Here is a 16,715-nt window from a genome sequence, read left to right as displayed (position 1 = left end):
AACTAGGCTCACGCAAAACTCGCCACAAGTGCAAAACTCACCTCATGGAAAACTCACCACACGCAAAACTTGCACACGCGCAAAAATTGCCACATGCACAAAAGTTGCAACACATTCAAAAGTTGCCTCACACAAAACTTGCACATATTCAAAAGGCACCACACATAAAACTCGCCACGCGCAAAAACTCGCCATGCGCAAAACTTGCTGCACACAACTTGCTGCACTAACCTGTCACATGCAACTCGACACACAAAAAGTCGCTACATGCATGTCGCCACACGCAACTCAACACACACAACTTGACAAACGAAACTCGCCCTAAAACACACACAAGTCTGGTATTATCCTTCAAAAATAAAAATCTGATTAATAAGCAGACAAACTACAAGAGCAACAAATGTACCATATAGGAAATACGGCAGCTGTCAGTCACATGACCTGTCTATTATGTGTATGTGTGAGCTAATATATACTGCCAGGGGGAGGGCTTCCTGTTGGCTGGGGATTTATCAGGCAGCCAATTTAGCTTACAAATACTGAGGTAAAAATACTGAGTAAACAACGTGTGAACGAGGTCTAATACAGGAGGAGATGACACACAGGTATATTCTATATACAGGGGAGATGACACACAGGTATATACTATATAGAGGAAGAGATGACATACAGGTACATACTATATACAGGAGGAGATGACATACAGGTATATACTATATAGAGGAGGAGATGACATACAGGTATATACTATATACAGGAGGAGATGACACACAGATATATACTATACACAGGGGAGAAGACACACAGGTATATACTATATACAGGAGGAGATGACATACAGGTATATACTATATATAGAAGGAGATGACATACAGGTGTATACTATATACAGGGGAGATGACACAGCAGGTATATACTATATACAGGGGAGATGACATACAGGTATATACTATATACAGGAGATGACATACAGGTGTATACTATATATAAGGGAGATGACAAACATGTATATACTGAGGTGAAAATGAGAGGTGTGAGGTGAAAATGAAAAGGTGTGAGTGCAAAATGAGGAGTGAGGGAAAATAGTGGAGTGATTGGAAAATGACAGATGTGAGGTCGAAATGACAAGTGTTAGGGAGGAATGAGAGGAGTGAGGGAGAAAATGAGAGATGTGAGGGGGAAAATGAAAGATGTGATTGGGAAAATGAGAGGCGTGATGGGAAAATAAGAGAAGTGAGGTGCTATAACTAACCACAGATATTTACAATGCCCAGGCAACGCCGGGCTCTTCAGCTAGTCTACTATATAAAGCTGAATGTGTGTATGTGTGTGTGTATGTATGTCCGGGATTGGCATCTGCACCGTCGCAGCTATAGCCACAAAATTTTGCACAGTCACACGTCTGGACCCCGAGAGCGTCATAGGCTATGTTGTGAGGCAAAATTTTAACCCCGCGCATTCCAATTCACCAAACAATTTTGCCCCTATCTACATAATGGGGAAAAAAGTGAAAGGAAAAGTGTTGGAAGCGTCGCAGCTACAGCAACAAAATTTTGCACAGTCACACGTCTGGACCCTGAGAGCGTCATAGGCTACGTTGTGAGGTGAAATTTTAACCCCGCGCTTTCCAATTCACCAAACAATTTTGCCCCTATCTACATAATGGGGAAAAAGTGAAAGGAAAAGTGTTGGAGGCAAATTGACAGCTGCCAGATGTGAACAAGGGGGACTTAAAGAATGAGAGCGGTGGCGCCAAAGAGTATATACCGTACAGTTGCTAAGGTGGGGCCCCGACATGGGATACTCACCACACACGGGGATATGAACACACACAAAATGCGCCACACACTACCACGTGCTTGAACACATATTACCCTCAGCACACATTTCACCACAAATACACCAACCTCGCCACATAAAATTCGCCACTCAAAACTCGCCACGCGCAAAACTCGCCACATGCAAAAACTAGGCTCACGCAAAACTCGCCACAAGTGCAAAACTCACCTCATGGAAAACTCGCCACACGCAAAACTTGCACACGCGGAAAAATTGCTACATGCACAAAAGTTGCAACACATGCAAAAGTTGCCTCACACAAAACTTGCACATACTCAAAAGGCACCACACATAAAACTCGCAGCGCAAAACTCGCCATGCGCAAAACTTGCTGCACACAACTTGCTACACTAACCTGTCACATGCAACTCGACACACAAAAAGTTGCTACACGCATGTTGCCACACAAAACTCATCTCACAAAAGTCGCTACATGCATGTCGCCACACACAACTCAACACACACAACTTGACAAACGAAACTCGCCCTAAAACACACACAAGTCTGGTATTATCCTTCAAAAATAAAAATCTGATTAATAAGCAGACAAACTACAAGAGCAACAAATGTACCATATAGGAAATACGGCAGCTGTCAGTCACATGACCTGTCTATTATGTGTATGTGTGAGGTAATATATACTGCCAGGGGGAGGGCTTCCTGTTGGCTGGGGATTTATCAGGCTGCCAATTTAGCTTACAAATACTGAGGTAAAAATACTGAGCAAATAACGTGTGAACGAGGTCTAATATAGGAGATCACACAGGTATATACTATATACAGGGGGGATGACACACAGATATATACTATATACAGGAGGAGATGATACACAGGTATATACTATATACAGGAGCAGATTACCTACAGGTATATACTATATACAGGAGGAGATGACACACAGATATATACTATATACAGGGGAGATGACACACAGGTATATACTATATACAGGAGGAGATGACATACAGGTATATACTATATATAGAAGGAGATGACATACAGGTATATACTATATATAAGAGGAGATGACACAGCAGGTATATACTATATACAGGGGAGATGAGATACAGGTATATACTATATACAGGAGATGACATACAGGTATATACTATATATAAGGGAGATGACAAACATGTATATACTGAGGTGAAAATGAGAAAAAAAGAAAATACAGCAATATCTGTGCCCCCAAATCCAAATGCCCCCATGCCTTCTGAGCCCCACAGTGTACCTGCACCACAGTTAAGCATTACTGCAATGGGAAATGCTAAATTAACAAATGTTAGGAAGTGATAACAATGTCAAAATAATACAGAATAGTGAGGCATGGGCATAGTTACCTAGATGCCGAATGTGCCAGGCTGGAGGGATGGCGGAATATTTTTCATGGAACACAATAAGCATGGGGGGAGTGCTTACGCCACCTCCAACAGTGCTGCTGTACAGATTCTCTCTGAAAATAATAGTATCTTGTGTCAGTAATGTGGATCCTCTTAATGCACAAATTGGGTAAATGTTCTAGCAAGAGAAGATAGACATTTCCTGTGTTGATTCTTGAGTCTCCCATGACAACCGCTGTGTAAATACTGAAGAGGCTGCCGTGGTGGGGGCACCTTGTGTGTGAAGACCCCATAGTTGTCAGGAACAACAGGAACTAGGTATAGGGATGACACTTTGGACAAAAGCAGCATTTTATTTAAAGATTTTCAGAAGGTCCATTTAACACTAGTACATTATTTTAAGGAATTGTATGTCAGCAGTGACGTCATTTGTAGCATACTTAATCTGACATTTAAAAACAACCAAAATGTATTTTTCAGGCATTCACGAGTCACTGGTGTATTACACTGAATTATTGGTGTATGTGACATAACTTACTCCACGTTTTTCTTCATCCATTTCTCCAGTTTTTTAGTAATGTGTTGTTGTCGCCATTCAGTCATGTTTGCTACAAATACACCGGGGTTGAAAGAACAGGTACTTGGGCTGATTCCAAGCTTCTGAATTGCCTTCTTTCTGTAGTCCAGGAACCCCATGTATGTGTTCTACAAGAGATGGATAGTTCTCCTTTACACAGAGCATAACTAATTAAAAGCATGTTTATATAAGTACAGTATGTCATTATAGAAAGTTATATAGTATTTGTCATGTCTTATCAATAACAAACAGAACTAGCATGGTGGCTCAGTGGTTAGCACTGTAGCTTTGTAGAGCTGGGGTCCTGGGTTCAAATCCCACCAAGGACAACATCTGCAAGGTGTTTGTATGTTCTCCCCGTGTTTGTGTGGGTTTCCTCCGGGTTCTCCGGTTTTCTCCCACACTCCAAAGACACTACTCATAGGGATTCTAGATTGTGAGCCCCAATGGGGACAATGCCAATAATGTATGCAAAACGCTGCGCAATTAATGGTGCTATATAAGTGAGTAATATAAATATAATATCGCAGTAGCCCATTAAAGAAGACCTGACACTTGCCATACATACGTCATTTTTTACGTGATGTAAATGCTGCTGTTCCGAATCTTTCATGGTTTATTTTTTGGTCCTTCATCTCTCCGTTCCTGAAATATAGCCCTGTCTTCTCTGTATGTAAATGTAGTCTTTTTAGTCAACTAGGCGTGGTCTTCCAGAAGACTCACAGAGAATAGTTGATGGCCATGCCCAATTGAAAATAAGGACTGGATTTATATTATATAGAGTAGCTCAGGAACAAGGACAACATTATGCCAAATTCAGTAGAACCACTGCATTTACACCAGGTAAAAAATGACATTTATAGCAAGTGACAGGTCTTCTTTAAGACCCACCTGTATTCCTGCACTCGCGATAACGTCTTGAAGTGATGGCAAGTCACAATCATCAGAAAAGGCAGCAATGTGTCCTCTTGATATTTCAGTGTTGTAAAGGTCCTGAATATCTCCTGTGAATGACAAAAAACCCCACAAATAAACCAGCTGGTAAAAGACTACTATGTTATGGGATGACGGTACATGGTGTAAACCATACAAGAATAAAGTATTTCTAAACATCCTCAACATTAGAGAGAACAAGAAGTATAACCGACATTGGGACTTAGGCTTCTTTCACATTTCCCTTTATTTATATCCGTCACAATGCGTCATTTTGAGAAAAAAACGCATCCTGCAAATTTGCCCGCAGGATGCGTTTTTTCCCATAGACTTGTATTGCCGAAGGATTGCGACGTATGGCCACACGTTGCGTCCGTCGTGCACTGGATGCGTCGGGTTTTGGCGTACCGTCGTCTCGGAAAAACGTTCAAGGTAACGCTTTTCTGTACGTCGCGTCCAGTTTTCCCGTCTGCGCATGCGTGGCAGGAAATGTCTCTCGCTGACTCTTTCCTGCCCAGCAACGCAGATGGAAATGTGAAAGCACACACTTCCGTCGGTACGTCGCGCCGACGCTTCGTGACGGCCCCGTACTGACGGAAATGTGAAAGAAGAGCTATGCACAGTATGAGCCCTACAAGTACATATATCATCTATATATACACGTGTTTTTAGATTATAGCTTGGGGATCAGGGGGGTCTGACTGCTGGGACCCCCTGATTCCTAGACTGGTGCTCTAAAATGCCATATTGCAGAGGAGCGTGGCCATACATGTGCACCACCACTTCATTCTTACTATACAGGGCAGTTACACATGGCTAAGTACAGCGTTCAGAAAAAAAAAAAAGTTGAAAATGTTTAAAATAAGCAAATTCTATATTTTTAGCCAAAAATAAATGCATTTCACCAAAAAAATCTGAGATCCAGGTGTGAGTGAGTGAGCAAAATGCAAATAAATGTGTTGGATTATATTCAAGATGATAAATAACATGAGAATCAAATCAATTGAACTAAAGCTCCAACTTAATTATTTCTAGAATTAGAAACAATATACATTTTGAACTGAAATCGTAATTTGCACACTGTTATGAATTAACCCCTTAAAGGGAATTTGTCACCAGGTTTCTGCTATGTAATCTGAGAGCATCATGATATAGAGGCTGAGATCCTGATTTCAGTGATGTGTCACTTGCTGGGCTGCTTGCTATCATTTTGATTCAATCACAGTTTTCTCTTCTGCAGATATAGCAGAGCTCAAATCCTGAGCTCTATATAACCCCGCCCACACCACATCAACTGCCAATCAGTGGTGGAGGCGGGGTTATACATAGCAGAAGGACTAGATAGCATGAGACACCTAGTCCTCTAGATAATCTTCTGCTGATGAAACACTGATTTTATTGAAACAGTTAAACACAGTCTGATGTAAGGCTACGTTCACATTTGCGTCTTTGGGCGCAGCGTCGTCGACGCATACCGACGCATGCATCATGCGCCCCTATCTTTAACATGGACATGCGCCGGTATGCGTTTTGATGCGTTGTACGACGCATGCATCAATTTGGCGCACCAGACAGGGCGCGTACGACGCTACATGTAGCATTTTTCCTGCGTCACATTTTCAATAATCAACGCATGGAACGCACTTGCGTCGTACATGCGTCTAAAAATCACATTAGTGTCAATGTAAAACGCATAAGGCGCAGGTGCCTGCGTTGACCTGTGTTGGTCGATGCATGCGTTTTTTGAGTTAAATGCAAGTGATGTAGTGTCTTGACACTTTTTTGGGCGTTTTGAATCTTCATTAAATTTAGATAACAACGCATGCGTCAAAAAACGCTGCGTTGTGTATGCGTTTGACATGCGTTGCGTCGACGACGCTGCACCCAAAGACGCAAATGTGAACATAGCCTAAGCGACACATAGTTAGAATCACTCTCAGCTCCTACATCATGTTGATCTCGGATTATATAGCAAAAACCGGAGGATGTCCCAGTGACAGTAGCCTCTGCATCCTGATTGGATATCCCAGCATGCCCTAGGGATTCTAGAACAAGGTGACATCAAAGCGGAAGTCGTAGGAAAAAAAAGCCGTTACATAGTGTATCGAAGGAAGGATAGGGAATTTTTAAAGAAAGTACCGTATGTTAGAAAAAAATATTAGATTATGACACTAAGTGGATAAACATTTAGGAGTAAAGTAAAATTTAGGTTCTGATCACCCTTTAAACTAAAATAAATTATCTGATAATTATTTAAAAGAGAAACAAATCCTACCTAAAACAATGATGTCGTCATCCAAATAAATGACTTTCTCATGTTCCGAGGTAAGCAATGGCAGATAAAAACGGACAAAATTCAGCTGTTTTTTTTTTAAACAGAGAGAAAAAGATATATATATATACATCAATGATAAAGCAAGAAACGGAATATAACACAAGTCAAAAGGTCTACTAAGGCTAGAGCTGCACAGCTTAAAGGAGACAGCCGAGATATAATGGTCTGACATTTCAGGTCCAAAGCCCAAGACTACGCTACTGAATGACTAATGGTGTTTTGTGTGATAAGGGCAATCAATGGCATAAAACAAGACAACCATCACTCATCAGATAAAGCCGCCGCTGCTGAGTGCCGGTCACGAGCCTCATCAGTGAGGCTGGCATGTATGGCACCAGACCAAAGACAGTAAAGACCCCTATACCCATTGGACCTATGTTGGCCGACTAATTTTTTTTAGGAGCCCATTACTCTCCCCCAACATATGTCAGCGGAGATAAGGATCTGGCATGTCTGATTTTGGACTGACGGTGATCTCTATGAGATACGCTGCTGCCATAGAGAGAACACAGTGATGGGAGAGTCGGGGAGATAGCTGCTAGTCTACCATCATCCCAACCATCGTTCAGCCAACAGCTTTCTCTAGAATGAAAACGGAAAAATAGGAAAAAGAAATCGGACATGAGAATACTGTTTCTTGTTTTATTATGAAAGAATTCTCTGGAAAACTCAATTTCCTGTAATACAGCCTGGACGAGAAGAATACAAAGATTTGTGGTTGGATTAAAACTGAAATATGATCTGATGTCATTTGTTAATGTATTTATAAGATTTCCTTACAGGCTGAAGAAGCTCAGGGAAGGCTGCGTCAGGGTGAATTTTTCCTTTAAGAACCATAGGGTTAAACTCCACAATTTTATATTGTATTTCTGACAGCTGTGTTCCTTCAATCCATTTTCTGAAATACAGCATTAACCAACTGAATACAAGAGAGACCACAAAATGTGGTGCAGTTATTAATTCCAGAAGATCTTCCATTACCTGATATGAACCAAGGAGTTTTTCAGACCAATAATATAGAATAGCACATTGGCCTTAGTGTGGCTGTAAATGCTGTTAATCGCGGCTATGGTGGCACCCATGCGGCCAGAAGCAGCACATATAACAACTGGAATGACGTCCTCATCCTCTTCTTCCTCCACTTCCAAAGCAGCATCTACAATACACAGCATATGACACAATTCCTGCAGAGTCTTTAGTAAGTTTGGGTATGCTGTACCTGAAGATCTCATCTTGCACTTACCTTCTTGTTCCTTTGGGCTCGGTGCCTTGTAAGTTGCACTATACCATATTGCACAAAATGTCAACACCAGCAGAAACAGCAATATGTGATTAACTGAAATAAAAAAGATGGAATCCTTAGAAAAATAGCTGTGTTATGAATAACTGCAGAACATATCACCATGATATCCTATTGTAGAGATCTGCACCTAGACGTCCTTCACATGTTCATGTTTAAACACATACGTGAAAATGAGGATATTCGACTTTAGTGGCGCTGGTGTAAAAAGGGTCCAGCAGCAAATAAGACAATAACAATTGTCAAAAAGAAATAATAAATAAAGTATATTCACGCTTAAACCACTTTTCCTTGCGGGAGAGACTATGCCCTTTAAGTACGTACAGAGCGCATTAAAAACTTGTACACCAGTGCTTGTGTGTTTTAGTTGCAGCCCAATATATCACCAAAACAGGTCACAGATAGGTCTGCAGATTAGCTGCGGATTTGCGTGGCAAAATTGCTGCAGAAAGGAGGAAGAGTATGTGTGTGCGGAGAATATGTGTGTGGGTGGAGACTGTGTGAGCAGAGAATATGTGAGGGTCTGTCTGCAGGTGTCTGTGTGTGGGTGGCTGATGGTGTGTGCGCGGCTGTGTGGGTGTCTGCATGTGTCTCTGTGTGTGTGGGTGTCTGCACGTCTGTGTGCGGAACTGTGTGGGTGTCTGCGTGTGCCCCTGTGTGTGTGCGGGTGTCTGCGCGGCTGTGTGCATGTCTCTGTGTGTGTCTGCGTGTGTCTCTGTGTGTGCGGCTCTGTGTGTGTGCGGGTGTCTGCGTGGCTTTGTGCATGTGTCTCTGTGTGTGTGCGGGTGTCTACATGGATGTGTGCGGGACTGTGTGGGTGTCTGCGTGTGTGTGTCTGCGTAGCCAGGTATCCTATCCGGCTGTGTCTGCTGCCACATATAACAGTGACAGCATGAGCCGATGATGGGGCAGTAGTCCCATCATCCGGCAACTGTGTTCAAGTGTTAAAAAAAACAAAAAACACTTTTACATAATCAGTCACACATTCATACTCACCAAACACCTAATTCCCCGACGCCCTCGATCTCCTGCAATAAAATAAAATAAACCACCATATATTTACCATTCCGCCGTAGTCCATTTAATAACGAGTGTCCCACGGCGATCTCACGTGTAGAACAGTCACATCGGGAGATGTGACTGCTCTACACGGCTCCAACGATACACTGCGGGAGGATACCTCCTGTGAGTGTATCACTACGCCGCCGTGAGAGTTCACCAGAGTTCATGCTGTCACTTGCGGCACCGCAGTGGTGCCATAAGTGAGCGCACGAACTGCGGTGAATTCTCAGTGTATCGCAGGAGGCCGTGTAGAGCAGTCACATCGGGAGATGTCTAGGGAGTGTTAGGTACCCCCCATGGCTACTTCTAGTTCCGCTGTTAAGTTCAGGGTTTGCGGTCAGTACAGGTTCCACCTTCTCCAGAGTACGTCTCATGCTGCTCCAAGGCCACCGGATCATAACAGCCTTTGCTGGTTCGATTTTATAGGGGGACCCCATGTCAATTTTTTTCTGGGGTTCCCCTGTAAACTAGCCAGTAAAGGCTAACCAAACATCTGTGAGCTGATATTAAAAGCCTGGGAACCTTTATGGCTATTGGCTCCTTCCCAGAATATTAACATCAGCCCTCAGCTTTTCCTCTGCAGGTTAAGAAAATTTTTTTAAGGGTATGTTCCCATCCCACGGTCAGGAACTAGCAGCGCTTTGGACACAGCACATGTCTGCTCCGTCTAAAGCGCTGCCAGCTTTTGAAGGCAGGTGATTCCGCATGTGTTCACATGAACTGTGTGGAATCACCGCGCTCGATAAAATGTACGGGGACGTTTATCTTGGGGAAACTGAGCGTCTCCGCAAGATAAATAGACATGCTGCAGTCTGGAAAGACACGCCGCATGTCCGTCTCCTCAGGTAAGCTCCACGCATAGTGGAGATTGGATTTCTTCAAATCCCATCCACTATGCTGTAAAATCTGGACGCTGCGGGTTGGACGCTGCGGATGTACGCAGCGTCCAACCCGCAGCGTTTACGAACCGTGGGAACATACCCTTATAAAGTTTTTGAAAATTAAACAGATATTGCGCTTCACGCAGATTTTATGTGTGTCTTTTATTTAACTCTTTATTTAGCATTTTATTAATGAGGGTATCTGGCTGACACCTGTTCATTACTAAACCTCGGGCTTGAAATTACAAATACCGTATATACTCGAGTATAAGCCGAGATTTTCAGCCCATTTTTTTGGGCTGAAAGTCCCCCTCTCGGCTTATACTCGAGTCATACCCAGGGGTCGGCAGGGGAGGGGGAGCGGGGGCTGTATAATTATACTCACCTACCCCTGGCGTGGTCCATGCACATCCCAGCATCTTCCTGTACTGAGTGGTCACATGGTACCGCTCATTACAGTAATGAATATGCGGATCCACCTTCCGTAGGGGTGGAGCCGCATATTCATTACTGTATTGAGCGGTAACGGTGACCGCTCAGTACAGGAAGCTGGGGAAACAGCGACTGCACCGCGCAAGGAGCAGGTGAGTATAATGGGGAGGGGGAGCGTTGCGCGATATTAACCTGTTCCCCGTTCCGGCGCCGCTCCGTCTTCAGCGTCTTCTGCAGTGACGCTCAGGTCAGGGGGCGCGGTGACGTGGTTAGTGCGCGCCCTCTGCCTGTACGTCAATGCAGAAGACGCTGAAGATGGAGCGGCGCCGGAATGAAGTCAGGTGAATATTGACAGTGCCGGGGGCCTGAGCGACGGAGAGGTGAGTATGTGATTTTTTTTTTTTTATCGGAGCAACAGCAAATGGGGCAAGTGTCTGTATGGAGCATCTTATGGGGCCATAACGTTTGTGCAGCACTATATTGGGCAAGGGGCCATAATCAACGTTTGTGCAGCACTATATGGGGCAAATGTCTGTATGGAGTATCTTATGGGGCCATAACGTTTGTGCAGCACTATATTGGGCAAATGTCTGTATGGAGTATCTTATGGGGCCATAATTAATGTTTGTGCAGCATTTTATGGGGCAAATATCTTTATGGAGCATCATATGGGGCCATAATTAATGTTTGTGCAGCATTCTATGGGGCAAATGTCTGTATGGAGTATCTTATGGGGCCATAACTTTTGTGCAGCACTATATGGGGCAAATATCTTTATGGAGCATCTTATGGGGCCATAATTAACGTTTGTGGAGCATTATATGGGGCAAGTCTCTGTATGGAGCATCTTATGGGGCCATAATCAAGGTTTGTGCAGCACTATATGGGGCAAATATCTTTATGGAGCATCTTATGGGGCCATAATCAACATTTCTGCAGCATTATATTGGGCAAATGTGTCTATGGAGCATCTTAAGGGGCCATTATTAACCTTTATGCAGGATTATATGGGACATATTTTAATATGGAGCATCTTATGTGGCCATCATAAACTTTATGGAGCATTATATGGGGCTCCTGATTCAATATGGATATTCAAAAACACTTAACCTACTGATGTCTCAGTTAATTTAACTTTTATTGGTATCTAATTTTACTTTTGACATTTACCGGTAGCTGCTGCACTTCCCACCCTAGGCTTATACTCGAGTCATTAAGTTTTCCCAGTTTTTTGTGGCAAAACTAGGGGGGTCGGCCTATACTCAAGTATATACGGTATGTATGGTATATATATATATATATATATACTTATATTTGTTTTGTGTGTGTAAACATTATACTTGAACATGGTATGTAGTCATATTATATTATGGTCTTCAATGGAGAATGTAAAAGAAGGGGTTGGACTAAGAAATGACATCACAATTTTTTTTTGTTAATCAGTATATCTTTATTTAACTTGCACATCCACATGAAAATCAAAAAAGCGTGGATTTTCAATTGCGTTTCCTGCCAAGAGAGGAAGAATCCGCACAGATTTTTACAAGAGCAAATCCGCAAAGTATGCACATACCCTTATTGTTTCACTAATACACTAAATAAGATAATGCAGCCACATATCCCTCCTCCCCTGAATTCTTTGTATTGTATTACACTAAAAGGTTTTTTTTTATGCGTCATGTCTAATATTCATATGCAATACTGATATATGCAAGTATACATAGTTTTAGTAGATTTAGAAGGATAAGATTTATTGTAGATAAATAAGAACTACCGTACTTACGTTTTCGTAAAATAGCCATATGTATAATCTATCCTGCGTTATCTGGAAAGAAGACAAATTGGTAATGATGTATATATAATAAATGTGGAAATAAACATGCAGTAAGTTCCTTCTGTCTATAGCTACCTACACTGCTCAAAAAAAGGGAACATTTAAACAACACAATGTAACTGTAAGTCAATAACACTTCAACCTGTCCAGTTATAAAACAACACTGTGAACAAATGTCTCCTGCTGTTGTGCAAATGGAGTAGATGACCTCTGTGGTTCTGCAGGGGGTGACCACAGACCATTTCTCTGTTCTCATACTTTTTGGCTGTTTTGGTCACTTTTGCATTTTGTCATTGCTCTCACCCCTAGAAGTACTGTACAGAGCTGGCAAAAAAAGTCTTTACCCTTGTTTGGCAAAAAAAAAAACTTAAGGGTAATGTAAGGATGACATGACAGAATACTGATTGTAACAAAATATCCACAAGAATACACTTGAATGTTAAGATTTTGTGGTTTTGTTGAACTTGTAAAGATTTTTTTTGCTGACACTGTACAGTAGCATTAGGCTGTGTCTACATTCCACAGAAGTTGCTCAGGTAGTGCAGCTCATACAGGATGGCACATCAATGTGAGCTGTGGCAAGAAGAAAGCTGTGTCTGTCAGCACAGTGTCCAGAGCATGGAGCAGATACCAGGAGGCAGGCCAGTACGCTGGGAGACGTGGAGGTGGCCGTAGGAGGGCAACAACCCAGCAGCAGGACTCCTACCTCCTCCTTTTTTGCAAGGAGAAACAGGAGGAGCAATGCTAGAGCCCTGCAAAATGACCTCCAGCAGGCCACGAACATCCATGTGTCTGCTCAGACTGTCAGAAACGGACTCCATGAGGGTGGTATGAGGGCTCGAAGTCCACAAGTGGGTGTTGCGCTTACAGCCCAACACTGTGCAAGGCGGTTAGCATTTTGCCAGAGAACACCAAGACTGGCAGATTCGACAGCTCACGGATGAGAGCAGCTTCACACTGAGCAGATGTGACAGAGTCTGGAGACTCTGTGGAGATCATTCAGCCGCCTGTAATATCCTTTAGCATGGCCGGTTTGACAGTGGGTAATGGTGTGGGGAGATATTTCTTTGGAGGGCCACACAGCCCTCCATCATGTGCTGGCTAGAGGTACCCCAACTGCCATTAGGTACCGGGATGAGATCCTTAGACCCACTGTGAGACCATATGCTTGAGTAGTGGGCCCTTGGTTCCTTCTGATGCATGACAATGCTAGGCCTCATGTGGCTGAACTGTAAGGAGTTCCTGAATGATGAAGGCATTGATGCTATGGATTGGCCTGCCCATTCCCCAGACCTGAATCCAATTGAACACATCAGGGACATCATGTCTCATTCCATCCACCAATGCCACGTTGCACCACAGACTGTCCAGGAGTTGACTGATGCTTTAATCGAGGTCTGGGAGGACATCCAACGCCTCATCAGCAGTATGCCCAGGCATTGTATGGAGGTCATACCAGCACGTGGAGGCCACACACTACTGCGCATCATTTCCTTGTTTTGAGGCATTTCCACTGAAGATGGATCAACCTGTAATTTGATTTTCCTCTTTGATTATCATGACAAATCCAGACTTCCATGGGATATTAATTTTGATTTACATTGATAATATTTATGTTTTATTGTTCTCAATGCATTCCACTATGTAGTGAATCAAGATTTGCAACTGAAATATTTCATTCAGTGATATCTAGGATGTGGTATTTTAGTGTTCCCTTTATTTTTTTGAGCAGTGTATATTGATAGTTGCATGTAAAGATTTATTCCCATATGGAAATATGCCATAAATGTCTGTGGTTCTAGTTCCACTGGTGAGAGCCTCATCTCTTGAGAACAGGGCCTGGTTGCCCACCAGTCAGTGGAGAGGAGACTGTGCATTATTGGCAGTCTCTATTCGCTTGTGTGAGAGTTATGACATTGACAAGAGTGCCAAGTCCTCTACTATATAATTGTTAAGGGTCACTTCCGTCTGTCTGTCTTTCTGTCTGTCACGGATATTCATTGGGCGTGGCCTCGGTCTGTCATGGAAATCCAAGTCGCTGATTGGTCATGGCAAAACGCCCACGACCATTGCCACGACCAATCAGCGACGGGCACAGTCCAGCGGCAACATGGCCGTTCCTTCCTCCCCGCTGTCAGTGCCCGCTCCATACTCCCCTCCAGTCAGCGCTCACACAGGGTTAATGGCAGCGCTAATGGACCGCGTTATGCCGCGGTGTAACGCACTCCATTAACGCTGCTATTAACCCTGTGTGTCCAACTTTTTTACTATTGATGCTGCCTATGCAGCATCAATAGTAAAAAGATCTAATGTTAAAAATGATTAAAAAAATAAATATGATCATATACTCACCTTCCGGCGCCTTTCCCGCACCTCGCGACGCTCCGGTGACCGATCCATGCATTGCGATCTCGCGAGACCGCAATGCACTCTTGAGACCGGAACGCGCGAGGAGCGTCGGTAACCGCTTCCTGGACCCAGGGGCCAACGGAACGTGAGTATATAACTATTTTTTATTTAAATTTTTTAATTTTTTTTTTTAACAGGGATATGATGCCCACATTGCTATACACTACATGGGCTGTGCAATATACTACGCGGGCTGTGCAATGTACTACGCGGGCTGTGCAATACACTACGCGGGCTGGGCAATATACTACGCGGGCTGGGCAATATACTACGCGGGCTGGGCAATATACTACGTGACTGGGCAATATACTACGTGACTGGGCAATATACTACGTGACTGGGCAATATACTATGTGGCTGGGCAATATACTACGTGACTGGGCAATATACTACGTGGCTGGGCAATATACTACGTGACTGGGCAATATACTACGTGGTTGGGCAATATACTACATGGCTGGGCAATATACTACGTGACTGGGCAATATACTACGTGGTTGGGCAATATACTACGTGGCTGGGCAATATACTACGTGACTGGGCAATATACTACGTGGTTGGGCAATATACTACGTGGCTGGGCAATATACTACGTGACTGGGCAATATACTACGTGGTTGGGCAATATACTACATGGCTGGGCAATATACTACGTGGGCTGTGCAATATACTACGTGGACATGCATATTCTAGAATACCCGATGCGTTAGAATCGGGCCACCATCTAGTGAGATATAAAAGGCCAGCAGCAGGGAAGAGCACAATAGGTAAGGTATTAACTGTACATTTTGAGCTTACAATAAAGTAAAAACATGTTTAAAGAAGCTCAGCTCTCCAAGAAAAAAATATATATATCCCCTAATCTTTTCTAAAGGTATCTGTAACAGTGTAGATGTATTAAAATGCTTAAAGAGGTTGTTCACAACTCGCTTACCCCAAGTAAAATAATAACACCTATATTCATTTCCGGGGTTCACGCATTCCAGTGGTGACAGCAATGGCTCTCCAGGGGCTCGTGTGACATTATTTCATGCGATCCCTGCAGTCAGCGATGGACTTGAGTGTCTCGGGCCCACAAGAGGAATTGACCCTAGGGGCCCACCCTATAGTTACTGTATATGCAAATACCTTTAAGCCGTTATTCCCGTTATAGTGGAGCATCGACTGTAAAATACAGGAGGCTCCTGCACATCTACTGTGAACCACCATAACACATTGATCCATGGGCTCCACAGGATAGGTGATAACTAATTGATCGTTTCATTCCGACTATTGGAAACCGTACCGATCAGAAGAATGTGAAGTTTTATCCCTGACAGGTCACTTTTATCCCCTGGAAGTCTCACTGTAGCTCCATTCATTCTCTTTGGTGCTTCCAGAAAAAAACAAGAGCAGCGCTCGCAGCCACTGAGGGAAAGAATAGTTCAGTGGTGAAGTTGCACGTGCCATTCCAGTCTAATGGAGATAAAAGCTCCACATTCTTCTGATTGGTGCTGGACCCAGCAAAGAGACCCCCCCAATCAATAAGTTATCACTTATCCTGTGGAGAGGTGATTATTGTTTTCACCGGAGAACCCCTGTAAGTGCATCTCTGTCGCTGTATTTCAAGTATTTAATTTCTAATGGAAATAAAGAATCTTATCCTAATAGCAGAGAGAACAGATGACTGCCATACACAACACAATCGGCTGTACCAAGACCAATAATACCACATACAAGGGAGAAATACCTCCATACCATGACCAGACCACATGTTACCACCACAGTGACCAA

At 43.2% G+C, this 16,715-nt stretch overlaps 1 protein-coding gene across 10 annotated transcripts in view; it reads right to left on the bottom strand.

The window, feature by feature from the left end:
* Positions 1 to 16,715, bottom strand: part of GLT8D2 (glycosyltransferase 8 domain containing 2) — a 52,238-nt gene that overhangs the window by 11,747 nt on the left and 23,776 nt on the right. For all 10 annotated transcript variants that reach the window (XM_069764234.1, XM_069764232.1, XM_069764236.1 and 7 more), the window contains 8 exons: positions 12,483 to 12,524; positions 8,268 to 8,360; positions 8,006 to 8,180; positions 7,805 to 7,922; positions 6,965 to 7,049; positions 4,648 to 4,760; positions 3,718 to 3,884; positions 3,180 to 3,292 (listed from right to left, as the gene is read on the bottom strand). In XM_069764234.1, the coding sequence (XP_069620335.1) occupies positions 3,180 to 3,292; positions 3,718 to 3,884; positions 4,648 to 4,760; positions 6,965 to 7,049; positions 7,805 to 7,922; positions 8,006 to 8,180; positions 8,268 to 8,360; positions 12,483 to 12,501 (883 nt within the window). In that variant the 5' untranslated portion in view covers positions 12,502 to 12,524. The remainder of the gene's footprint in view (positions 1 to 3,179; positions 3,293 to 3,717; positions 3,885 to 4,647; positions 4,761 to 6,964; positions 7,050 to 7,804; positions 7,923 to 8,005; positions 8,181 to 8,267; positions 8,361 to 12,482; positions 12,525 to 16,715) is intronic.

Source organism: Ranitomeya imitator, chromosome 4 (genome assembly GCF_032444005.1).
Source record: "Ranitomeya imitator isolate aRanImi1 chromosome 4, aRanImi1.pri, whole genome shotgun sequence".
NCBI classification, from domain to species: Eukaryota; Metazoa; Chordata; class Amphibia; order Anura; family Dendrobatidae; genus Ranitomeya; species Ranitomeya imitator.
The sequence above is the reverse complement of the archived record's forward strand: the minus strand, read 5'-3'. Positions and strand labels throughout refer to the sequence as shown.